Genomic DNA, 24380 nt, shown 5'->3' on the forward strand with positions numbered 1-24380 from the left:
TGGTCCAGAGGCTGTATACCTTCAGAGGCTGGTTGCTTGCATTCCCTTTCTGGGCAAAGACCCTGAGCTTGTGGCTGCCAGCCAACACCAGGCACTTTTGGCCTGAAGCGGGCTCCCATTCCCTCCTCCATGCTTTGGTGTGGACATGGCTGGGGTGTGTGTGGATCATCTTTCCTGGTGGGGCATGCCTCGGCCCTCACAGGGTGTGCATTTGCGCGTGTGCGTGGTGGTGTGGCTTCACCTTCTGTTACCCGCGGGCATGGCGTGTCATTCTGGATCAGCTGCCAGGGCTGGGCGGTGCTGGAGCTGCTCAATGGGAGGCTGCTTCCAGGAGGCTTTATGGGGAGCAGTGCTGTTGCTGGGGGGGTGTTGTGGGTCTGTGTCCTTGTGGGGTTCTGGCAGCGCTCCTGGCCTCGCAGCGTGTTTGGAGGGGGACACACAGCCCTCTTGCCGTGCGTTGTCCTACCCTGTCCACTCAGGTCCTGAGCCACAGATGCTCCTTGAGAGAGGAGGAAGGCTTGGCCTGGCCTTGCCACGGAGGCTCCCACGGCCCCCTTTGGGAAGGAAGCACAGACAGGGCTTCCCTTGTCCCCACGCCGTGACTGATGCCCCCTGGCCAGGCCTGCCTTGCAAGAGCACAGTGCCGTGTTTGTCTGAGACGCTCAGGAGTCAGCGATTGGGGGGGGGGGCATTCCCAGGCCTCTGCCCACCCCCAACCCCTGAGGGGACTGGGACCGTTCTGAGGAATGCTGGCTGGAGCTAGTGTCCAGTTTAGGCGCTCTGCCTGTGAAGAAAGGGCAGGACCCGCCGGGTGTGGCTCTGGGCTGGAATGTGGCTGCTTGAGGGCAGTGGGGAAAGCGAGCGAGCGGGAGGGAGGGCCGTGCCAGCAGAGACCTGGCCTTGCCCTGCCTGGCCCTACCCACGACTGACCAATCTCTCGGGCACAGGGTCCAGCAGGTCTCCTTGCTTGCCCTCAGGAGTAGGGCCGCTTCCTCCCTCTTCCAGCCATGCTGTGGCCATTCCCCAGAGGGTCACCACTGAGGTTGCCCACCTCCCCTCTGTATGGATTTCCCACTCTCCTTTGGAAGCTCAGCTGGCCACTAAAATGCTTCTGGTGGTAGCCAAGCCCAGGGAGGGCTCTGGCTGGGTTGCCCTGGCTCTTCCTTGCCCAGGTGGGCTTCCAGGCAGGTGGGGGTCCATGTCCCATCAGAAGCAGCCAACTGGCAAGTCCTGAAGCCCCCTTGTCTGTTCTGGGAGGGGGCAGTGCCGTGTGCTGTGGCCGTTGTGCATGTGGATTGGTGGCACGCCAGATGGCTGGTTGGTTGGCTGGGGGAACTGCCTCTTGCCTTTGGGGAAAAAAGCTGGTTTCCTGAGCAAACCAAATCTGCACATGCTCAGAGACCCAAAGAAACAAAACGGGCAGGTGCCATACTTCGATGGTGGTGGTGACCAGCACCTGGGAGCTCTTCAAAATGGTTTGGGGCTGGAGATTGGCCTGGCACTCCAGGGTGGTTTTTTGGGGGAGTCGAGGCCTCCAGGGCTACGTGGCCATCCATGAGGCCCCAGATCTTGGCCAGGGGCCACTTTCGCTCTTGGTCCCAGGGGAGGGGGCTGCTTGGCAATGCCCAAAGTAAAAGGAGTTGCCCCCCTTGAGTCTGATTGACTGCCTTGTGGGGGTCTCCGGCCTTCTGATGCCCAGGCCAGGTGGGGGGAGCAAAGGGCCTGCCTTACCTGTATGTGCCTCTGTCTGCTCCCATGCACTGTGGGGCTGGGCTTTAATGGTCAAGCCTGGGGTTGCAAATCTGGGAGGTCTTCCTGGAGTCCGCCCAGAAGCACCCAGCTCCCTCGGGATGATGGGAGGAGCAGTGTGGTGCCCCAAAGATCCTGCCCCACACCTGCCAAGGGGCCGCTTCCCAGGTGAGGGGCTCCTAGGTGGTGGCCATCTTGGAGCGGTGGGCTCTCAGCCATAACTCGGGATGAGTGCCCTGGGCATCGTTGGGCTTCAGCTCCCAGGGGCCCCATGTGCCACTGGCCAAAAGTCAGGAATGATGGGAATTGTGAAGTCGAAGGCTTTCATGGCCGGCATCCATAGTTTTTTGTGGGTTTTTCGGGCTATGTGGCCATGTTCTAGCAGAGTTTCTTTCTGACGTTTCCCATCCCTTCTCCTGCCCTGAAATGACCCCATCTTTTGTGCCACTGAGCGAGGAGTTCCTTCTCCATAGGGAGCCATTCCTTCCACCCATGGAGCCTGGCGTCAGCATATTTGTGTGTGCGTGCGTGGTCTCTGTCTCCCCCTAGAAGCCCCTTTCTGGATTAGGCCCTGTGCATGGGTGCTGAGTGTGGGTGGGGGACCAGAGAACTTCGCCATTGCCTGGGTGGCAAGCATGTGTGCATGTGTGTATGTGGGGGGGGGGGGTTGCAGTGGGATTGTCTCCCCTCCCAGCCCCCAGGCTTCCTTGCCCAAGACAGGAGTGGGCCCACAAAGGGGCCAATCCCCTGCCCCACCTACACCCTTTCCCTGTCGCCCAAGGAAGCTCCTGGCCAAGAGGGTCCCACAGAGCAGTGGGGTAGGGGGTCTCCCATCCTGATCGAACAGCAGGGAGCCTCTCCCCTCCCCCCCATAGCTTAAGCAGTCTTCCCCCCAGGAAGCCCACACAGACTCAGTGGGCCCTGACCCATAAATGCCAGCAGGGAGAGGCCTAGCCCCCATGGCAGGTGTAGGGTGCGACCCCTGGCACATTGTTAGAAGCGTGGGTTGGTCCCCATGAGCCTGTGTGGTCCTCATGTAAACAGACAGGAGCCCCTCCCCCGGTCAGTGGCCATTGCCCCATCTTCTAGCAGCATGTTGTTGTTCTTTTTATTTATATGCTGCCTTTCTCCAGTAGAAGGACTCAAAGTGGCTCCCCGTTCCTGAACGTGGTGCAGCTTAACCCCATTAAAGGCTGCTCTGACTTGGGGGTCCCCTGGTGCGCCTAAAGGGAAGGGAGGGAGTGCACCTTCTCCTTGTGAGGAGGCTGAATGGCAAGGCAGTCTGTTTCAAGGGAGAGCTGAGTCCTTGAGCTCCGTTGGCACGGCCCTCTTGGAGCAATCAACAATTCTTGCCCCCAATCCCCCTATGGATTAAGGTCATCCTGGCAAGTGTGGAGTGGGGGAGAGGTGGGGTTGGTCTCTTTCTAGGACATAAGGGGGTCTGCTTAGCTCTTCTGGTGTGCCACTGTTCCACACTTAGCCTGGTGCAGGGATCCACATGGCACTTAGGCCAGCGCCACCCCACACATGTCCCTTTGCTCCGAGGGAGTCTTTGCTCGCCAGCAGCCCCCCTGCACTGTGGCTTGACAGCTTCCTGTTTGCTGGCTAAGCACCTTTCAATGGGGGTGGCTGGGGGTGGGAGATACCAGTTCCTGTTTGGGGGGGTTAACAATGGGTTCCCCCTGAGCAGAGCCTCTTTACTCTGAGGAACTGAAAAAAGAGAGCTTGATGGGAGTCATCTTTTGCTGCTGCAGCCGTCTTTGTATCGCCTCATAGCTACGGGGGTGGGACAGGGGACACTGGACCCACAGCCAAAGAGCCCTATCCACTGCCCGGAGGCCTTGGGGTCCGGGAGTAGAGGGTGCGCAGGTGCCACGGGGGGTTATTTTATTTTTGATTTATTTATGGTATTTATACCCTGCCCTTCAACCCTAAAGGCTATCAGAGCGGCTTACAATTATTATTTTTAATTAGATGGCTGCGCGGGGTCTTTGGCTCGGCGGCAGAGGCGACACTCTGGTCAAGAGGAGACGCTGGCATCGGGAGTGAGTGCCACTGGCGATGCCCCGGGGACTCCCTTTGGGCATGGTGCCTGGAAGCGGATGCCATTGTGGCTGGCTCTGGCGAGGGAGCCGTGGCCACAGGGCCAAATGAGTGCAGGGAGGAGAGGGAGCTCCGTTGCAGGTGGCGTTGCCTCCCTCCTGGAGAGAAGGGCAGGCCACACTCTGGCCCCTTGCCTGGTCAACAGAAAGGCCTTCTTTTTCTGGTGACCGGGCAGGTGCCGCCAAAACCAGGAAAAACTCGGTTGCAGCTGGGTTATGGCAACCCTACTCCTGAGGGTAAGAGCTGTTTGACAGTGGATGATGTTGCTGCCTCAGTGGAGGGCGGTGGGGTCTCTCTGTTTTGAGGCTGTTTTTAAGCAGAGGCTTGGATGGGATCTTCCTGCACAGTAGAAGATGGTTCCCTGAGGGTCCCTTCAAGTCTATGGATGCTATGATTCCCTAGACAGTTGGCCTTTAAAGACAGAGGTCTTTAAGCAGAGGCTGGATGGCCATCTGTTGGGGATGCTTTGATTGAGAGTTCCTTGCGGTCTCTTCCAACTCTATGATTCTATGGCCTAGAGACCAAGGTCCAAATCGCTGCTTGGGCATGGAAGCCCCTGCATGACTTTGGGCAAGTCACAGCCTTTCAGCCTCAGAGGAAGGCAACTGCAAACCTTTCTGAATAAATCTTGCCAGGGAGAGGGTCGCCTCTTGAAGGCCCTTAGGAGCAGCTGCAGCAGCAGGAACCAAGGGAGGGGTCTATGCATACATGGGCTGCAGCCCCCTCCCCAGGCCTTGACTGAGATTGTTTGGGGGCCTCAGTCCGGAGGAGGTGGCGTGGCCCCTGACCCCCAGCCTTTGTCCGTGTTGCTTCCATTGTGAGACCCAGGGCCCCTTCCGTCCCCCTGGGGCCACAGCGGTGCCTTGTGGCTGAGGTTGCCCTGCTTGCAGGTGATCGCTCACCTTCCGGCCTCTTTCCTTCCAGAGGTCAGCCGCATGGCCCAGCGCTTCTCTGCTGAGGGAGCGTCCAACTTCAGCGTCTTCCAGGTGGATTGGCACTCGCGCACGCTCTACGTGGGCGCCAGGGATGCCATCTTTGCCATGCCCTTGGGCTCTGTCAACCAGCACATCAAGAAGGTGTGGGTCTCCTCCCTCCCTGCCAGGGGTCCTGAATGGGGCAGGGGTCTGTGGGAAAGAGTCTGCCCACCCGCCCAGTTGGGGATCTCGGTGCCCTTGGCCATGGGTGGGGGACAGAGGGAGGCCCAGCAGGCGTTTGTTACCTGGCTCCATGGTGTCCTGCCAGCACTTGCCCTTCTGCTGCCCGGCCAGAAAAGGCACCAGAGCCCTTGCCAGCCTTCCCTCAGGCAGCCCTTTGCAGGGAGGGAGAGGCAGGCAAGGAACTCCAGTGGGAAGGAAGGGAGGAAGCGGGTGCTGCTGCTGCCCGCTTCATGTTGGCTCCCCCAGGCAGATTCCTCCCCCAGCTTCCAGTGGGGCAAAGGGGGCAAGTGTGGGCAGGGGTCTGGGTACCACAGCCATGCTGAGGGGCCACCTGGACTTTGCTCCCCGTCTTCTTTCAGATCTCCTGGACAGTTCCGAAGGCCCACCAGGATTCCTGCACCCAGAAAGGGAAGAAGGAGGCAAGTCCACCCCCCCTCTGGCTTCGAGGGATGCTTTGGGGCCAGGGCTATCCTTGAGAAGGAGGGGGGAGATGTAGGGGGAGCCCCCAGGAGGCCCTCCCCCTCTCTGAGGTGGGGGCTTCATTCTCCTGGGTGACCGCCTGAGTGGCCGAAGAGGCTGGTGACCCCCACGTCCTTTTTTCCTTGGGGAGCTACTTCTGTCCCCTCAGTCCCACTATCCTCAGGAGCTCAGACCCAGGGGGTCTTGCCCTCCAGGTGCGGCTCCAGGGATTGATGGGCTCTCCAGCCAGGACCCCCTCCTCCCCAGCAGGCCAAGAGGGGCTCCTGAGCCCCCTTCCCTGAGGGCATCCTTCTCCCTGGCCGGCTGGAGAGGTGCCCCCTTTTCCTCTGACCTCCCCCTCCCCTGCATCTGCAGGCCGAGTGCCAGAACTTCATCCGCGTCCTTCAGTTTGCCAACCAGAGCCACCTTTTCGTCTGTGGCACCTTTGCCTTCGATCCCCGATGTGGCTACATTGTGAGTAGGTGGCTGGGTGGCCAAGTGGGGGCCCTGGCTGAGGCACGTGGCCCTATGGGAAGCCTCTGTGCCCCTGCCATCCTGGCGGTGGGTGGGGTGGAGGGGGAGCTGGCCCAGCATGTGCCCTTGACAGGGGGCAGCCTCTCTTGATGGACATCCCTCCCTCCCTCCCTCCCTCTTGTGAGTGACCAGCAACCCCTGCGCCCCATCCCGCCCCCGCCTGTGTCTCTTGCAGAAGCTGAGTGACTTCTGGGGTGTGGAGCACGTGGAGACAGGCAGAGGTCGTTGCCCCTTTGAGCCCCTCCAGCCCGCCACGGCCATCATGGCAGGTGCGCCCTCCGTGGGTGTGTGCATGGGGGGTACTTGGAGGTGTGGGTCAGTAGGTGGGTGCTTTCACAGGTTCCAGGCAGAGCGCAAGAGGGCCCTGGCGCTGTCTGGCAGTGCTGTATGGCCTAAGCAACAGCGGGGAAGAGGGATGCTGAACACACTTTGCCCACTCATTGTTCCCCCACCTTTTAGATGGCACCCTCTACGTGGCCACAGTTGGGAACTTCTTGGGAACGGACCCCCTCATCTCCAGAGCCACCGGGAACCCCTCAGAGGTCATCCGGACAGAGAACTCCATGAACTGGCTGAACGGTCAGACAGACAGGCATATGGACAACCAGGGGCCCTTGGGGGATAAGCCAGGCACCCCTGAGTTCATGCTTCCCCTTCCCGTCTCTCCCCTTTTCTCTGGGCCAGATCCGGAATTCGTGGCCTCGGCCTTCCTGCGGGAGGGCAAGAGCGGGGAAGACGACAAGGTCTATTTTTTCTTCACGGAGACGGCTCGCGAGTATGACTTCTACGAGAAGGTGAAGGTGGCCCGCGTTGCCCGCGTCTGCAAGGTGTGCCAAGGATTGTGGCTGGCATGTTGAGGGGGGTGTCTGGGGACCCTTCTCATGGGCAAGGTTTCTCTGTGGGGCTGACCCCTCCCTGCCACCCTCCTTGCCACCACTCTTGCCATAGAGCTGCTGATTTTCTGTCTGCAAGGGCAGTGCAGAAGACAGTCGTTCTAGTTGCTTCTCTTCTGAGGAATCCGCCCTCTCCCTCTGCACTGGTCACTTGGGGCCCTCTTGGTTCACCCCCCCAGGCTTGTCCCAACGGGGCTCCTCCCTCTGCTGACCACACTGCCTCTCTCTGTGCCCAATGAACTTGCAGGGGGACCTGGGCGGCCAGAAGACGCTGCAGAAGCGGTGGACCACCTTCCTGAAGGCGCAGCTCCTTTGCTCAGACCCCAAGAGTGGCACTGTCTTCAGCGTCCTGAGGGACATGGTCACTCTGCCAGCGCCTGATTCTGCCTGGAATGCCACCATCTTCTATGGGGTCTTTGCAGCCCAGGGGTGAGTGAGCCTTGCTGGGCCTCATGGGTTTTTTGGGGGGGAGGGGGCTTGTGGGCCTTCTCTTCACCTCCCATAACCTTGAAGAGCCCCTCAATGTGGATGAGGGGAATATGTCAGGAAGACATGGTTGGTGAATGAAAGGAAGAGCGGGTGAGGGAGCCCAGTGACCCCTAGCAGGGGAGAGGGGGGTATGGGGCTGTTTCCCTATTGACAGAATGGGGACAAGATAAGTGATGTGCATGTGCCCCAGAGCAGAGGAAGAAGTTGAGCCAGGCCAGAAGGTCCCTCAGCCCACTGAGGAGCCCCCCAAGCAAAAGAAGAGAGCAGAAGGCTCCTTCAACTCCTGTTCCTGGGCCCACTGTCTTTGATAGGGATAACTCTGTTTTGGTTGCCTGCCATGACTGCTTCTTCTTCGTCTGTCTCCTTCTCCTCTGACTTTGTGGGACTTCAGTTCCCATTAGCCCCTGCAGACCTGGGCAGCCATGAGGGAGCATGGGAGCTACAATCCAGCTGTTTCTGGAGGGATGCATGCTTCTTGCACCAACCCTGGTGCAAATGGCAGTCGGAGCTGTGTGTGGGACAGGCCTATGGAGGTCTGAAGCCCAGAGTGGCCCAGGCCGGTGCTGCTGCAGTTCTGGAGGGCTACATGCCCTCTGCTGCCTCGGAGGGTGGCTCTGGGTGTCCTGAGTGGGGCAGTTGGCCAAGGCGGCTGACCAGTGGCCGCCTGCCTCCTTGCAGGAGGGAGGGGAGCGGCTCGGCTGTCTGTGCCTACAGCGCTGTGGCCATCCAGAGAGCCATGGACGGCCGCTTCAAGCAGTTCCGCCGAGAGTGTGACAAGTGGACGCGCCTCACGCAGAGCGAAGTCCCCCATCCACGCCCCGGAGCGGTAAGGGAGCAGCCGGTTGGGGGGCACATGGGGCAGTCCCTAGACCCCTGAAGGACACTTTGGTGGGTGAAAGTGGGGCTCCTTTGGCTGGGTCCCTGACAACATCCTTCCCTCCCTCCCAGTGTGTGACCAGCAGCATGAAGGCTGAGGGGATCGGGTCCTCCCTGGCCCTCCCCGACCGCGTCCTGACCTTTGTGCGCGACCACCCGCTCATGGACGAGCCGGTCCTCCCTCTGGAGAACGCGCCGGTCCTGGTTGTGCCGGGGGCGCAGTACGTGCGACTAGCCGTCCACCCGGTGGCTGCCCTCTCTGGCCAGGAGCACCACGTTCTCTACCTGGGGACAGGTAAGACTCATGGGTGGATGGGGCGGATCAGGGGGGGACAGTCACCTTGCTAGACCCCTCGTGGTGGGTTGGTGCCGTGTCGGGTATGTTCGCAAGCTGGCCATCCTGATGGCGCTTCACTCCCTGCAGAGGACGGGCGCGTCCAGAAGGCTGTGCGGATTGGACCCCGGCTCTCCCTCCTCGAGGACCTCCATCTTTTTGCGGACCCTCAGCCGGTCCGGAACCTGCAGCTCCACCAGGTGGGTGAGTGTGTGTGTGCGTGCGTGCGTGTGTGCGTGTGTGCCCACAGTGCTCTGGAAGTTTGCTTTTCAAAAAATAATTTGCTCACGTTATTTGTTACAACATTGAAAAGGCCATGCTTTGAGGACCATCCTTGTTCTCTCTTTGTTTCCTCCTTTTTGGGGGGGGAGTTAAAAGAGTGTCTCTTACAGACAACAGGAGAGGAGCAAAACCCACACGACCCCAACAAGCCATAAGAACCAACTACGAAGCGTTGCTTGATAGGCCAGGAAAGCCCCTTCTTCCCACTCACCACATTGCTGTGGAGATCAACAGCTGGCCAAGGGGAGCATAATGAAACGGCCACAGCCTTGCGGCCATTGATCCCTCAGACCGTCCTGGCCATTATGTTTTTCCATCTTTGCCAATGAAACAGAGAGCCCTCCTGCCTCTTTCCATGCAAGCGCTGCTTTTCTCCTCCTGTTCACAGGGCACTTTGCTTTTGGGCTGCAGTCAGCCAGCTACCCTTTTATACGCAAGTCATACCCATTGAGCAGAACAGCCATAGTTTCTGAGTGTTCACTTATGCCCCATTTTGAAGGAAAGGTTCCTCATTTTACGGCAAAGGCTGGAAGCCCTCTGCACGTGTTCAGAGATGTGAGTGGGGCTGACCGATGGGGAAGGGTCCCTCCCTTTCAAGAGCCATTGGTTTTGTTCTTCCTTTACCCAGGAGTAAGCCCCAGGGAACTCAGTAGCCCTCCTCGCTCTGTCCCAGGGAAGTGTGCCCGGCTCCAAGTGAAGAGCCTGCGCCTCGCATTGGGTCGGGACGCCAGGGAGAAAGGGGTCCCCCCATTCCTCCAGGAAGGAAGGAGAAAGCCTTTTGTTTTTTCAAGGTAGCCACTTGAGGAAGGCTGTGCTGAAGATTTATTTCTGCCAGAGCCAACAAAATGCCATGGAGGGAGGAGGGGGTGGCATGCAGTGAGAGTGGACAAGGGACCCCAAACGTCTACCTCCAACTGGGGTCAAAGAGTTAGTATGCCTTCTTCTGTGCCACTTGTGCCCCCCAGGTGTGCCTGCGAGGGACAGAGGGTTGCGGGGGGCAGTGGGGGAAAGGGTCTCCCCGCAAGTCGGAGAATACGGTCCTTGAAATAACATGGGCTTAAGCCATATGGGGATTTATAGGGCACTTTGCATTGTGCCTGGATACAGACTGGCAGCCAGTCTGGAGTGCCTAGAGAAGAGAAGGTTAAGAGGTGATATGAGAGCCCTGTTTAAATATTTGAAGGGATGCCATATTGAGGAGGGAGCAAGCTTGTTTTCTGCTGCTCCAGAGAACAGGACACAATGGAGCAATGGATGGAAGCTACAGGAAAAGAGATTCCACCTAAACATTAGGACGAAATTCCTAAGAGTAAGGAACACACTCCTTCCTTGGAGATTGTGGTGGAGTTTCTTTCTTTGGAGGCTGTCTTTAAACAGAGGCTGGATAGCCATCTGTCAATGGGGATGCTCTGATTGAGAGTTCCTGCATGGCAGAAGGGGGGTTGGACTGGATCAGGGGCCTTCTTGTGGTCTGTTCCAACTCTATGATTCTGAGTTCACTTGGGTTTATTTCTTACTGAATGAGGGCAGGATTGTAACCCAAGCTTTATGGAAGTCTGGGTGCATTCAGGGGACAGGCTGAAGGTGCGCTTTGTTGCTGGTGTCTTGGAAAGGACATGAGCAGCAATCCGAGCGACAGAGTCACCAAAGGGTTGCTGAAAATTTGGGCTTTTAAACACCCTAACATTCCAAGCTTTGGGAGGAGGGAAGTCTCTGGAAAACAGCTGCCAGAGAAGGGGAGCTTTTGGCTGGCCTGGTTCCTGGCTGGAGGTGCCTGTTCTGGTGCCTCTCCTGGGCAAGGAGGGTGGGTGCCTGGGAGCCGCTAGGGGATTTCTGGCCGGACCCTGCTCTTTTCAGCCCAGGGGAGTCCAGGGCAGGGACCTTGCTGTGGGCAGCGTTTAAGACGGCAAAGATCTGCCAGCCCCTGTCCCTAGCTGTTCTCACAACCAATTGGTATGCATTACATAAAGGTGAATAAAATATTAGGTGGAAGCCGTACAAAGGTGGCCGCCCTCCCCTTGCCTCTTAGCAGGCTGTCTCTTCCTCCTCACACCGTCGCCATTGCCGACATGGCCCCTTCCAGCCTCCACTTCCTTCGAGGGCTGGACCCCATCTGAAACAGGAGCGCAGGGCCAAGAGGGCGGTAGGGCAGACCTCACAGAGGTCCAGCCGCTTCCCAGTGCTCTGCTCAGCTGGTCCTTCCTGGGCCACAAGGAGGAAGGTGGCAGCCCTGCGGCACATGGCAGGGGGAGGTTGCCCCCCTCAGCTGGCAGTAGGTGTGGAGGCATCCTTGTGCCAAAGTCCCTGGGGAGGATTTCTTCAAGCTTTACTACACATTGGTGTTCTCCGGTGGCTGCCGCCCCATTTGCACCCAGTGCCTCAAGACTGGCCATGGCCACCCTGACCAGCTGAAAGGTTGCCTGCCAAAGATCACCTCCCCATGAGAGCAAGTGGACAGGGCAAGAGGCCCACCAGCACTTCCCACCTGCCCGCTCCGTGATTCGCACCTGTGCTCATAACCCCCTTCCCCTCTCCTGATGTGGCACCCTTCCTGCCTTCTCCAGAACTGGCTGTACGTGGCTTCTGACTCGGAGGTGACCCAGATCGCCACGTCCGCCTGCCACACCTATCGCACCTGCGGGGACTGCATCCTTTCCAGAGACCCCGCTTGTGCTTGGAGCCGGGAGCTGGGGGCCTGCCGGGACCACCGTGGAAAGGCTGGGTAAGTGGCGCAGACCCCTGAGGGTGTGCGACTTGGCACGGTGCAGGCTATGGCGGTGGCTCAGCCGGGGAAGAAGGGTGGTGGCAGACAGGTAGCCAGCTGGCTGGCCAAACCATACACAAACTAATCTTGGGAAAGGACAGGCACGCTTGGCATGCAGCACTTTGTGTTCATGTGAGTCTGTGCGTGTGTGGAAGGGGGAGCTGTGTCCTGCCTCTTGCCTCCCAGGGCAGAGGGGCCTCCGCTTCATCCAGCCCTCTATCCATTGCTTCTCCTTGTGCTTCTTTGCAGGCTTGTCCAGGACATGGCTGCCGTGGACGTCCTGGCGCTGTGTCCCGCTGAGAAGATAGGTAAGGGGGCTGAGTGCAGGACGCCTGCCCAAGGGCCTGGAGGCCTCCTGGGGAGGAGGAGGAGCGAAGGCACTCCTCTGGGGCTGGAGTCGGATGGGGATCTTGGGCCTTAGTGGGAGGGATGCTGGGGTGGGCGGGGGTCACCAGGGGCATGAGGAAGTGGGCAGCATCTGTGGCTAATGTGCTTAGGACCGGGTTGGATGGAGAATGGAGGGCCCCTGTACCAGGATTGAGGTCCTGGGGTCCTCCATCTCCTTTGGAAGCCTCCAGGACTGGCCATTTGTGTTATATAGGATGGGGTAAGGACTGAAGTGATTGCTCCTTACCCAGTGTGATAATCTCCAGTGTTTTGGATGGTCCAAAAGATCCATTGTCTTCTGCTTTCAATTAAGAGGGAAACTTCCATCAGGGCCGGAGCACAGACACTGCTAGGAGCGTTTCCACTGGGGCCCATCATCCTCTGCTTTCGGCTGAGGCCCATCCCTTGCATTGTGGGCCTAGTTCAGCCGCACAGATGGCCCTGTGACCGGCTCTCTTCTCTCCCCCAGAGATGCCCCCTGTGGCTGAAGTGCCAGTGCTTCCATCCGCCCGAGTGGTCCTGCCCTGTCGCCCGGACTCCTCTTGGTCGAGATGTGAGTGGCAGACACCTTCACAGGATGCCTCGGCCTACATTGTACGCAGGGACGGCCTGGAATTCACTGTGGCGGTGGCGGCTCTGGGGGAGTACACCTGCCGGTGCGCGGAGTCTGGTGTGGGCAGCGTGGTGGCCGCCTACAGAGTGGTGAGTGGCGGCCCAGGCCTCCCAGGAGCCTCCCGATCGGCGGAGCGCAGCTACAGCGTCCTGGTGGGCGTCCTCTGCTTCGTTCTGGGCGTCATCGTCAGCAGTGGCTGCCTCCTCCTGCATGAGCGCCGGCGGAGGGAGCGCCTGCAGCGGGAGCTGATCTGCCGCGAGAGGAACGGCCTGGACCTGATGCAGTCAACCACCACCAGCTGCAGCCACGAGCCCCAGACGCCCAGCTCCCCCGAGGACGAGCGGCACCCACTGGCCATGGGCAAGAAGAGCGGCGGCCTCAACGGCTACCCGCACCTGTACATCAACGAGCTGGACACGGACCAGGCCCGCATCTACCTGGCAGGGGTCCCCCTGGCGAAGTGTGACGAGACCTCCATCTAGAGGGATCCCTGCGTGTGTAATGCTGCCTGTCCCCCAGTGGGACGGGGAGAGGTGGGCCCGGGCCTTTGTGCCACTTTGGCGCAGCCTGGCTGCGGGGATTTCCCCTAGGGTCCAGGGCGTCTCCTGCATGGCCCTCGGCACTCCTGGTGCATTTGGACCGAGAGATGTTCCAAAGGCCTCTGCTGGGGTCAGCCTGTGCAGAGTGGCTGCCGCCGCTGCCACCTTTGCAAGAGGCTCTGGGGCTGGCTGCTGCGGCCCTGTCAGGCCCCTGGAGGGCTCCCAGCCGGACGCTAGCCCCACTCGGATGGGAGGCCTTGTTGCTGCTGCTCGGCGGTGGTGACTGGATGGAGTCTAGAGCAGCTGGAAGGGACTGACAGACTGACCGCCTCCTGGTGGAGACTCCGCTGACTCTGAATGGCCTGGCCAAGCGGGTGCCTCTTTGCCAGAATGGCAGCAGCACTTGCTGTGTTTATTGGGGGGGGGGGGTGCCGTTGCGTGCCCCCCTCATGTTGTCTGCCTCAGTTTTAGTCTCCACAGCCCCCTCGGGACCCTCATTTATTCTCCCACCCCGAGGAGGTGCTCCCCCACTGTCACGGTGGGGATGGCATGGGGGGCTCTGCAGAAGCCCTCCCCACCCCTTTTCTGCCCCCAGCTCCCTCCATTCTCCCTTCCTCAGCCACCCGAGAGGGGGGGCTCTGTCTGTGGGGCGGGGGGGGGGCTTGGTGCTCTGGCTTCTGTTGCCATGTTGGTACGTTTGTCAAGCGTGTTACGGTTGTTATTAAAGAGCATTCTTCAACAAGCCCCAGTCTCTGTGGACCCTCGCGGGGAGAGCAGAGCAGGGGTCCCACTGCGGGGAGGAAGCTGCCCGCCTGGCTGGCTCTTCTGCTGCTTCCTAGGAGTCCTTTCCAGCCAAAATCTGGGCCTGGCGCTTCCTTGTCTCCATGGCCCTAACGCCGCAGGCACTTCCACTTCCTGAAGGTCAGCCTGAGACCCACCAGGAACCCCTCCTCTCTGGCCCAAAAGCGATGCAGCATCTGGTGGCATCCACATGGACGGTGCCTCTTTTTCTGACACAAAGCGTGTGGCCTTTCAAAATGTGTCAGCGCCTGGCCAGTGGCTGAATTCCCCATTAAAGCCAACCTGAGCCTGAAGTGTTCCTTGTGGGCTCTGAGTCTGGCCGCGGCCTCCATTGCCCTCCATCTCCTCCGGACGGGGTCTTCTGCCTGGCTGGAGCCAGGAGCAGGAAGAGATGTGTGCGACATCTTCAGCCTCTTGGGCTTCTGTCCAGCCGAGGGACCGCCCAGCAGCCGGCTTCGGCCGTGGTGCTGTCCAGCTGAGCAGGGAGCATGAGGATCCCCAGCTGCTGGTGATCAGGCCAGCCTACCTCTCAGGGCTGTTGTGAGGCTCGGGTGTGAAAGCAAGCCCTACCTGCTCTGTCCTGAGCCTGGAGAAAAGACAAGAATGGCAGAATGGGGTTGGAACGAGGTGGAGAAGCTGGACAGTGTCCGGAGACCAAGATGGCCAAAAGTCTGGAAACCACTGGTCCCTACAAGGAACATCTGAGGGAGCTAACATGTCATTTTTGCAGGATCCTTGCATTCAGTCACATAACACACAACATAGAAACGGCAAAGCAAATTGTGATAAAACACTAAATTTGGGGTTGTTTTTGGGCTTAGAACGCCAAATTCCTATAAAACCAGCATACTTTTAAAAAAGAATAAGATTTTGCAGGCTTGTTTTACTCATTTTGAGTCAGGAATCATCAATTCTTCTCCCCAGAAGTTTGCAGACCTTTTCTGTGCTACGTTTCCTCCTCTAACTTAACGGCGGCTCCGTAACGAAGGCGGCCTCGCGAAGGATGTTGTGCAATTAATTAAAAAATGTAATTTAAAGACAAAGTAAACAGAGTAAAATCATACACAAGAATATAGATTTTAAAATAAGGGAAGGAAAAAACATAATACAAAGGAAACTTGCAGAAGATTAAGGTTGCCTTTATGGACACGATAACGGGGAATTACATATAAATAAAAGCTTTATTTTTATACTGCCCTTCTATCAATCAGGGCGGTGTACAACATAACAACAAACACAGAATACAATGCAATAACAATAAAAATACATTAAAATTACATTAAAATACCTTCTAGCCAGTTCACCATTGCCGTCAGAGGGGGGGGGGGGGGGGCTAACTAGGACTTATTTAACATATATAAGACAGAGTGTGTATGTACACATATATCTATATATATACATATGTTTATGTGTGTTTGTGTATATATACATACATACACATGCACATATGCAGATGTATGCATATATATTGAAAAATGGAGAACAAACACAAAATAATTGAATGGAATATAGGTGTTAAAGTAAAACTCTGGGGGAATTTGGAGATACAGCGCACCCGCTTCATACGCAGGCGTGCTTTACGCGGCCTGAACATACGCGCTCAAGCCGCGGGGCGCACGCGGGGAAGAAGGGGCGGCGCGTCCCATTCAATTGTTTCCAATGGGGCTTGAGCATAGGTGGAATTCGCCATACGCGGAGGGATCTGGAACGGATCCCTGCGTAAGGCGAGGGCCCATTGTACTGGTTTCCTGAAGGACTCCTTATATTGGGAGAAAGGCAGATATAGGATAATAATAATAATAGTAATAATAACGATGATTTTGCTGAAAGTTCCCTGCTCATAATACCTCCCCCTGTCAGAAAATAATAATAATAATAATAATAATAATAATAATAATAATAATAATGTATTATCAGATTGCTTAAACTATTGAGGTCTAACACTGCTCTCCATTGCTGGAAAAATCCTTGCAAGGATACTGCTGAACAGATTAGTTCCTGCCATTGCAGAAGAACTTCTCCCCGAAAGCCAGTGTGGCTTCAGAGCTAATAGGAGCACTACAGACATGGTATTTGCCCTCAGACAACTGCAAGAGAAATGTAGAGAGCAGAACAAAGGACTCTATGGCGGGTTACAAACCGCCATTGAAGTACAGACTCAGTCCGTACTAGGGTTAGGAAGGTGCGGTGCTTCTGCACCCCCCTAACCCTAGTACGGACTGAGTCCGTACAAAATGGCGGCTCCCCTTCCACAAGGGGGCCGCCATGACGACTGTGCCGCCTCTACACGGGGCGGCACAGCCGTGACGTTGGTCCGCGCCTAGGGCGCCCTTTCCGCAGACCAGGAAGGAGCTCCGTTTCGGAGCTCCTTCCTGGTTTGCGGCGGCGCTTTGCTTCGCTGGGCACAGCCTTCAGACGGCTGCGCCCAGCGAAGCAATGGAGAAAGGGGCCAAGCGGCCACTTTCTCCTTCTCCCCTTGGGGCTTGAAGCCCCAGGGACACCCCTTTTCAGGCTGCAGGGAAGTGGCGTTTTGCTGCTTCCCCGCAGCCTGAAAAGCGGCGGATCGGGGCCTCAGTGGCTGCCGTTCTGCCAGCTGAGGCCCTGATACACCGGGGAAAGGGGCGGGTGCAGACCACCCTAAATGGGCGGTCTATAACCCGCCTATGTAACATTTGTCGACCTCACCAAAGCCTTTGACACTGTGAGTAGAAAAGGTCTGTGGCAGATCCCGGAACGACTAGGATGCCCCCCCAAATTCTTCCAAATGATCATGCTGCTACACGAAGGCCAGCAAGGTCAAGTCAGATATGGCGACGCTCTCTCGGAGCCCTTTCTAATAACTAATGGTGTGAAACAAGCTTGTGTTCTCTCTCCAACTCTGTTTACAATCTTCTTCAGCATGATGCTCCAAAAGGCTACGGTAGATGTCAAAGAAGAAGAAGATGGCATTGATATATGCTACCGTACTGATGGTAGCCTGTTTAACTTAAGCCGCCTGAGGGCCCGCACTAAGACCCTAAAGTATCTAGTCTGTGAGCTGCTTTTTGCTGACGATGCTGCCCTCGTTGCCCTTACGGAAGCAGCTCTGCAGCGCCTCACATCTTGCTTTGCAACAGCTGCAGAGCTCTTTGGGCTGGAAGTCAGTCTGAAGAAAAGGGAAGTCCTCTACCAGCCTCACCTCAGGAAGAAGACTACCATCCCCACATCACCGTAGGCACATCTGTGCTTAAGTCCGTCCAGCAGTTCACCTACCTGGGAAGCATCATCTCCTCAGACGCCAAGATTGATAAAGAGATCGATCACAGACTGGCAAAGGCATATAGCGCATTCGGAAGGCTTCACAAAAGAGTCTGGAGTAACAAACACTTGAGGCGAAGCACAAAAATCAGTGTGTATAGAGCCATTGTACTGTCTATTCTCCTCTATGGGTCTGAAACATGGGTCACCTATCGCCATCACCTACGACTCCTTGAACGCTTTAATCAGCACTGTTTACACACAATTCTAAATATATACTGGACTGACTATGTGACAAATGTTGCTGTCCTTGAGAAGCAGGGATCACCAGCATTGAGGCCATGCTATTGAGGACGCAGCTGTGCTGGGCAGGACATGTTTCTAGGATGAAGGACTATCGCCTCCCCAAAATAGTATTCTACGGTGAACTCGCCATGGGTCAAGAGTGTAAGAGGGGCGCCCCAAAGAAGAGATACAAAGACTCCCTGAAACAACATCTCAGGCTTGGCCAGATGGATCACCAACAATGGTCCTCCCTGGCCTCGCATCAGGAGGCATGGAGACGCACTATCCATGATGCTGCAGCCTTCTTCGAAAGCTCACACCGAACGAGCCTCAAAGAGAAACGACAATGCAGAAAGAACCGCAACCTGGAAACATCACCCAAGGAGACTTTCTGCTGTGCTTTCTGCAACCGGACCTGTTTCTCCCGAATTGGCCTTTTTAGTCACCAACGTGCTGCTTGTAGAAAGCGAGGGATCATGAGTCCTTCCTGAATCTTCATTCGCGAAGCAAAGCCAGAGAGATTGTTATTGTATATTACACACACACACACACACACACACACACACGAAATATAAGACATATATACATATACATATATATATATATTCTTTATATGTATATAATTATATTTATTGTTGTAATCCGCTTAGATTCCAAATGATTAAGCAGAATACTATAAATATTATTACAGTTGTCCCTCCATAGTCGCTGGGGTTTGGGGCACAAGACCCCCGTGGATATGGAAAAGCCGCAAATAACAAAAACACTGTTTTTACCTGAAGGACCCCTCTCTAGGAATAATCTCTAGGTCCTCCAGGGCAACTCTGTGGTGAATGTCCAACACACACTGACCATAGAATGGCACTGGAATAGCTACAAATGGTCTTTCAGTGCAACTTTTAGTTAAGGGTGACCACAGAGTTGCACTGGAGGACCTCCTAGACAGTCCTAGAGAGAACATATCAATGAAATCCATGAATCATCAAATCTGCAAATATGGAGGGATGACTGCATTATTATTATTATTATTATTATTATTATATAAATAATATGTATGTATATAACAATATGTAATATATAATAATACTGATGTTTACATTTTCTTTCACAAGATTAAAAGTAAAAACATGGAAGAAAGGGGTGGGAGGGAGGAGGAGGGGAAAGGGGCGCTGAACGGGGCAACTGCAAATCCCATTCCAGGGGATGATGGGATTGTGTCTGTGTGTGTGTGTGTGTGTATACACATAGCTATGGGGGCATTATGAGGACTGTCTATAAATAAATTTCGCACAAGACTACAACTCCCATCATCCCCAGTGATGGAGGGAGGAACAGTTTGTGGATTATGGGCTTTGTAGTGGGTTGGAGAGAGCTACCTCTAATAAAAAGAGGATCGGGGACAAAAGTACTCCATTGTGGATGAAAAAAAGAGAGAAGGGTTTGGGGATTATGGGAGTTGTAGTGGGTGGAAAGAGAGACACCCCCTTTTTCACAAAGAAGAAGAATACAACCCCATCATCCACAAACTCCTTCTCGCCTTCCTGGAGATGATGGGAGTTGTAGTGGAGGAAAGAGAGGGGAAGAGGCAGTTATTCTCTTGCAGAGTACCCATCATCCCCGGGAAGGCGAAAAGGAAAGTTAGCGTTTGTGGATGACGGGAGCTGCATTGAGGCAGTGGAGAAAAGGGGGAAGTTGTGGCTGATGGGAGTTGTAGTTAGCGTAGAAAAGAGGAGGAGCTTAAAAGAGGAGGCAAAACTATTCTCTCGGAGGTCCTATCATCCTCAAGAGAGGGACACAAGAGGAGGAGAGTGTTTGTAGATGATGGGAGCTGCACTGCGGCCCAGGAGAGGAAGGCACTCTGCACACGATCACCGCCAAACCTCGCCTGCGCCGCCCTACTTCCGCTTTCCCTCACTCCAGAACTTACTTCCGGCGTCACCTGCCAGGGATCATAGAGACACTGACAGCTTCGCCCAGAGAGGCCAGGCCCTCAGGGAGAAAGACCGGTAGACGCCCTTTCCTCTGCTGCGCATGCGCCCGGTGGAAGGAAGCGGCGCGGCCGAACATTACCCTCGCTGCGCATGCGCGGCGGCGCTTCTTAAAGGGAACGTGCCTCATTTATTACCATTATCGATAGCAATTACTGTTTTAATTAACGAATATCAATTACATTTACTATTCCTCAGTCGAAGTGAATGGCTTTATGAAGGAAAGAAAGAGGGAAGGGGATTATGAAGAGCTTTCAAACCTTTCCCCGTTTTCATTCCTCCCCTCTAAAGCTGCGAAATACATTTCCCAGGAAGCAACGGGGGAAGAGGAGAGAAACCACGTGATCACCCTCAATCCTTGAAATCCGCTCTCCTAAAGTCTAGGATGCGTGTCTGACTCTGCCTGGCTTCTCCTTTCCATTGTATAACAAACTTCCACCTGAGGATCCCACCACTTGCACCCCATTAACCAAGTCATCCTTGTTGGTTAGGATCAGATCCAAAATAGCTGACCCCCTTGTTGCCTCTTCCACCTTTTGGACCATGAAATAGTCTCCAAGGCAAGTGAGGATTTGGCTGTGTTTGCCTTCCAGCAAATATCAGGGTAGTTGAAGTCGCCCATCACTACTACATCTCTCCTTTCTGAATGTGGGTCATCTGTTCTAGAAAGGCGGCATCCAATTCCTCCGTCTGACTTGGGCTCTTCCTGGCCTAAGAAAGCCCTACAAAATTAATGGGGTGTCCGTTATGTCTGTGTGTGTTTGGGGGGGGGGTATATATATGTACACACATATATATGGTCACCAAATCCCCATCTGATCTTGGAAGCTAAGCATGGCCAGCCCTGGATAGCCCTTGGAAGGGAGACCACCAAGGAATCCCAAGAACTGGAGGCTCCATGTCAGAGGAAGGCACTGGCAATTCATGGCACTCATGGAGTCACCGTAAGCCAGCAGGCGACTCAGAGGCACAAGGCATGCGCACAACGCCCCTGCGTTTCCCACAAACAGAGACACAGATGCACAAAGGAATCGCCACCTTCAAAGAAACCCCAAAGTCCGTCTTTTGGACCCGGCACACCAAGCCCTTCCCCTGGCCTCAACCGTCTCTGGCTGCTGCTTCACTATTCAAACCTGATTTTAAAGACCTGCTTGTATCTTGATCGTGTCGCATTTTAATCGCGTCGGCCTTTGGCCATCAGGAACCGTAAAATGGGTTTTCAGGCATTTAATAACCGGGAGAAATCTTGTATTAAACAATTCTGCCAATCCAAGGTGAGTGTCCACAAGGACTCTTGTTAAATGAAGACTAATTAAACCCGAATTAAGAGCAACACCCCACACGCAAAGATCCTTCGTCACGACGATCCGTGTTGCGATCGGCACAATGGCCTCCGTTTCCTCAGTTGATGTATTTGAGTACGGTTTCCTTCAGCTTCTCCTTCATCTCCAGTGGGAGCAGATCCGCACTCAGGTCCTTGGCGCTCAGGAGGGCTTTGTGGGCCTCCTGGAAGAGCTCCTTCCCGACGGCGTCCTCCACCCGTGAGCGCCAGGCGGCCATCTTGGGGCGGGATTCAAAAATGTCGTGTCCAGCGGCAACGGGCTGCAGAGAGACAGAGAGAGAGACAAGATTAATTAGCACACTAAGAATGGAAATAATAATAATGATGATAATAATAATAATTATGTGGTAATGCCCATTTTTTAAGCAAAGAGAGACTTCTTGGATTCATGAGGAACATAACGCTGGCAGCCATTTTGTTTCACAGTTCCCATAAACAGGTCGTTTCTCTTTCACCCCGGGGGGGGGGCTGCCACCACTGAGGAGGCCTTGCCAAAATGGCCACCCAAATTAAGCGCACCTGCATTAGTTCCACGATGGCCACCAAGTCCGCCAGGGAGGCCTGGCGTCCGGCGATGAAGGGCCGGTCCTGGAGGAACTTCGCCTCAAAAAGCGTCAGGGCCTCGTCCAGGTCCTTTGCGGCCGCCTCCAGCTTTTCGGGGGGAAGCGGGTGTCCCAGGAAGATGGGGACCAGCGCCTGGTTGAAGAGATTTAGAGAGAGAGAGGCATCTTTGAACAAGGTTTCAACAGCACTCCTTCAAAGTTCGGACTACAGACCAGGAGCGGATTCACTTTCCACACTGAGACAGGACTCTCTTCCCCGTCCGGACAGTTCCCCTCACCTTGGCGAGGAAGACCTTGCTGGCGGTCATCCGGATGCCCGTGTGCTGCCAGGCCAGGTACTCGTCCACTCTGGCCTGAGTCTGCAGATCGGAGGGGTACCAGTGGTCAGCGGTCTTGAATTTCCTGGCCAGGTAGAGGAGGATGGCGATGCTGTGTGGAAAAGGAGGGAGACGAAGAGTGACCATTGTAAATGCCTTTGTTGGACTGCAGCACCCAAAACCCCTCAACATCTGCACCGAAGGATGGGAACCGAAGTCCATCAACATCTCAGTGCAGTCCAAATGATTCTAAGTAGAGACGTTTTTGGGTCAGGATGACCCCCATTTCCAACCAAAGCAGTGAAAGCCCTGACCTCTCAGACAAGGCGAAGTCCGCGTCCTTCATGGCCGGCACTTTCCCCGCCGGGTTCACCTCCTTCAGGAACTTCTCTGCCTTGTGCTGCCCTTCAGGGAAAATATAATGGTAATAATAATAATAATAATAATAATAATGCAATTTATTGTTGACCTTGTATTAATTCATTTGTTTCAGTGCTACCCAAATTTGGCTCCCAACCCAGGAAACCCGTGCTTTTCCCCTCCTTATCCTTTTGCCCGACCCTGTTTTCCACTGTTACACAATTAAAAATGCTAATAATTAATATGTATTTATTTAACCAAATAAATGGGATTCAGAAGTGGTTGCAAACACAAGAATGCCTATCTCAAACAATAGTAATAATAATAATATCCTGCTCCTCTGAACTATCGAAGCAGTTTACATTAAAATAAAGCAATAAAATGCAATATCAGTGTCATAATGTTATAACCCTACCCCTCACATCAATAATAGTAAAAGACAATTAAATTATCAATTATTAAAACAACCATTAATAATCAAATATTTAATGATTATTAACAGTAACCAGAGCAGAGGCAACTAGGCATCTGTCAACAATCAGTCCCTGCGTATGATAATATTTTTCCCTCTTGTACAATTCCGACTTACTAATAGGTTCAAAATGACCTGAATAGACTAGAAAGCTGGGCCAAAGCTAACAAAATGAAATTCAACACGGAGAAACGTAAGGTATTGCACTTAGGGCAGAAAAATGAAATGCACAGATATAGGATGATGGGGGACACCTGGCTTAAGGAGAGACTTATACATGTGAAAGGGATCTGGGAGTCCAGATAGACCACAAGTTGAACATGAGTCAACAGTGTGATGCGGCAGCTAAAAAGGCCAATGCGATTCTAGGCTGCATCAATAAAAGTGTAGTGTCTAGATCAAGAGAAGTCATAGTGCCACTGTATTCTGCTCTGGTCAGGCCCCACCTGGAATACTGTGTCCAGTTCTGGGTCCCACAGTTCAAAAAGGACATTGAGAAACTGTAGCCATGGGTCCAAAGGAGGGTGACTAAAATGGTGAAGGGTCTGGAAACCATGAAGCCCTATGAGGAAGGACTTAGGGAGCTGGGGATGTTTAGCCTGGAGAAAAGAAGGTTAAGAGGGGATATGATGATATCCCTGTTTAAATATTTGAAGGGATGTCCTATTGAGGAGGGAGCAATCTTGTTTTCTGCTGCTCCAGAGAACAGGATCCAAAGGAGCAATGGATGCAAAGTACAGAAAATGAGATCCCAGCTGAACATCAGGAGGAACTTCCTAAGAGTAAGGGCTGTTTGACAGAGGAACAAACTCTTTCCTCGGAGATTGTGGCGGAGTCCCCTTCTTTGGGGGCTGTCTTGAAGGAGAGGCTGGATGGCCGTCTGTCTCAGGGGATGCTCTGATTGAGAGTTCCTGCATGGCAGAAGAAAGGGGTTGGACTGGGTTAGGGCCCTTCCTGGGGTCTCTTCCAACTCTTGTATTCTAGGATTCTAATATGAACTACAATTATATTATTAATAATATTATCATATATAATTAATAATTATATATCTATATGATGGATATAGATATATATTAAGATATAATAATATAAATATAATTGAGAGAGAATATTAATATTTATTTATTCAGTAGGCTGCAGAGTTGTAATAAAATTGGATGGGAATTGAGATCAGCAGCTCTGTCCCTTATCAGTGGGCTGGAGGTGCATCTGCTCTGGGATTTAGTGCGAACTTTATAGCAGGTGAATGTGAACAATGCCGCTAGCGCCAAGTCTTTTGCAGAGCATCCTCCCCATTGGCCATCCCTAGGTTTGCAGAGGGGTGGAATGAGGCCCCGCATGCTGGATCTGCTCCTTTAAAGTTCAGACTAAAACCCAAAGCGGATTTAGGGGGTGCTTGACTCCCTTTGATTTTAAAATGATTTTTTAGAGATTGCAATTATCCTCCTCTTCATCATCATCATCCTCATTATCATCATCACCTTGCATGAGCTCGACGCGCTTGAAGTCGAAGGCGATGTTGTTCTTTTTGGCGAAGATATAGACGGCGCGGCAGGGCTGCGAGACCAAGTCCAGGTAGAGCTCCAGAGCCATCTTTTTGGCAAGGAAAATTAAAACAGAGACAGGAAGGTGAGAGAGAGAGAGAGAGCGCTGCAAGGAAAAGGAAGGGAGATGAAAAACAGAGCTTCCCTTCGCAGCGTCTGGGCGTTCTCTCTCGCCTCGGCTGAATCGACGCAACGTTTGCCAAAGATTAGCACATAAAGGAAAAATGTTGGACTTTGGACGGCATCCATCTCTGTTTCAAGGGTTGTTTTCCTAGCAAACAGAACTGGCAGA

The 24380-nt window shown here is 54.3% G+C and overlaps 2 protein-coding genes across 4 annotated transcripts in view; one reads left to right on the forward strand and one right to left on the reverse strand.

Annotated features, from left to right (window-relative positions):
• SEMA4F (ssemaphorin 4F) overlaps positions 1-13913 on the forward strand; it is a 16204-nt gene extending 2291 nt beyond the window's left edge. For 2 of the 3 annotated variants that reach the window (XM_089526529.1, XM_089526531.1), the window contains exons 2-13: positions 4777-4928; positions 5369-5428; positions 5844-5942; positions 6178-6271; positions 6462-6829; positions 7143-7324; positions 8063-8210; positions 8333-8555; positions 8685-8794; positions 11441-11598; positions 11890-11948; positions 12497-13913. In XM_089526529.1, the coding sequence (XP_089382655.1) occupies positions 4777-4928; positions 5369-5428; positions 5844-5942; positions 6178-6271; positions 6462-6829; positions 7143-7324; positions 8063-8210; positions 8333-8555; positions 8685-8794; positions 11441-11598; positions 11890-11948; positions 12497-13122 (2279 nt within the window). In that variant the 3' untranslated portion in view covers positions 13123-13913. The remainder of the gene's footprint in view (positions 1-4776; positions 4929-5368; positions 5429-5843; positions 5943-6177; positions 6272-6461; positions 6830-7142; positions 7325-8062; positions 8211-8332; positions 8556-8684; positions 8795-11440; positions 11599-11889; positions 11949-12496) is intronic. The other variant, XM_089526530.1, reaches the window with a different exon arrangement.
• Positions 13914-19945: 6032 nt separating this feature from the next.
• Positions 19946-24207, reverse strand: LOC149313365 (glutathione S-transferase theta-3-like). Its single transcript, XM_089526545.1, has 5 exons — positions 24026-24207; positions 22027-22117; positions 21674-21824; positions 21352-21528; positions 19946-21092 (listed from the first exon to the last, which is right to left on the reverse strand). Exons 1-5 carry the CDS (start codon positions 24135-24137, stop codon positions 20892-20894), a joined length of 732 nt encoding a protein of 243 aa, XP_089382671.1. The 5' UTR covers positions 24138-24207; the 3' UTR covers positions 19946-20891.
• Between the last annotated feature and the right edge of the window lie 173 nt (positions 24208-24380).

Source organism: Sceloporus occidentalis, unplaced genomic scaffold (assembly GCF_023333645.1).
Source record: "Sceloporus occidentalis isolate IW3139 unplaced genomic scaffold, rSceOcc1.0.p SCAF_5, whole genome shotgun sequence".
Classification (NCBI taxonomy): domain Eukaryota; kingdom Metazoa; phylum Chordata; class Lepidosauria; order Squamata; family Phrynosomatidae; genus Sceloporus; species Sceloporus occidentalis.

Excerpts from the sequence above, each read along its gene's own strand:
- LOC149313365 (XM_089526545.1), bottom strand. The coding sequence starts at position 24,137 with ATGGCTCTGGAGCTCTACCTGGACTTGGTCTCGCAGCCCTGCCGCGCC. Across the intron at positions 21,825-22,026 it reads GACTTCGCCTTGTCTGAGAG|CATCGCCATCCTCCTCTACC; the intron begins GTCAGGGCTTTC and ends TTTTCCACACAG. Across the intron at positions 21,093-21,351 it reads CCATCGTGGAACTAATGCAG|CCCGTTGCCGCTGGACACGA; the intron begins GTGCGCTTAATT and ends GTCTCTCTGCAG.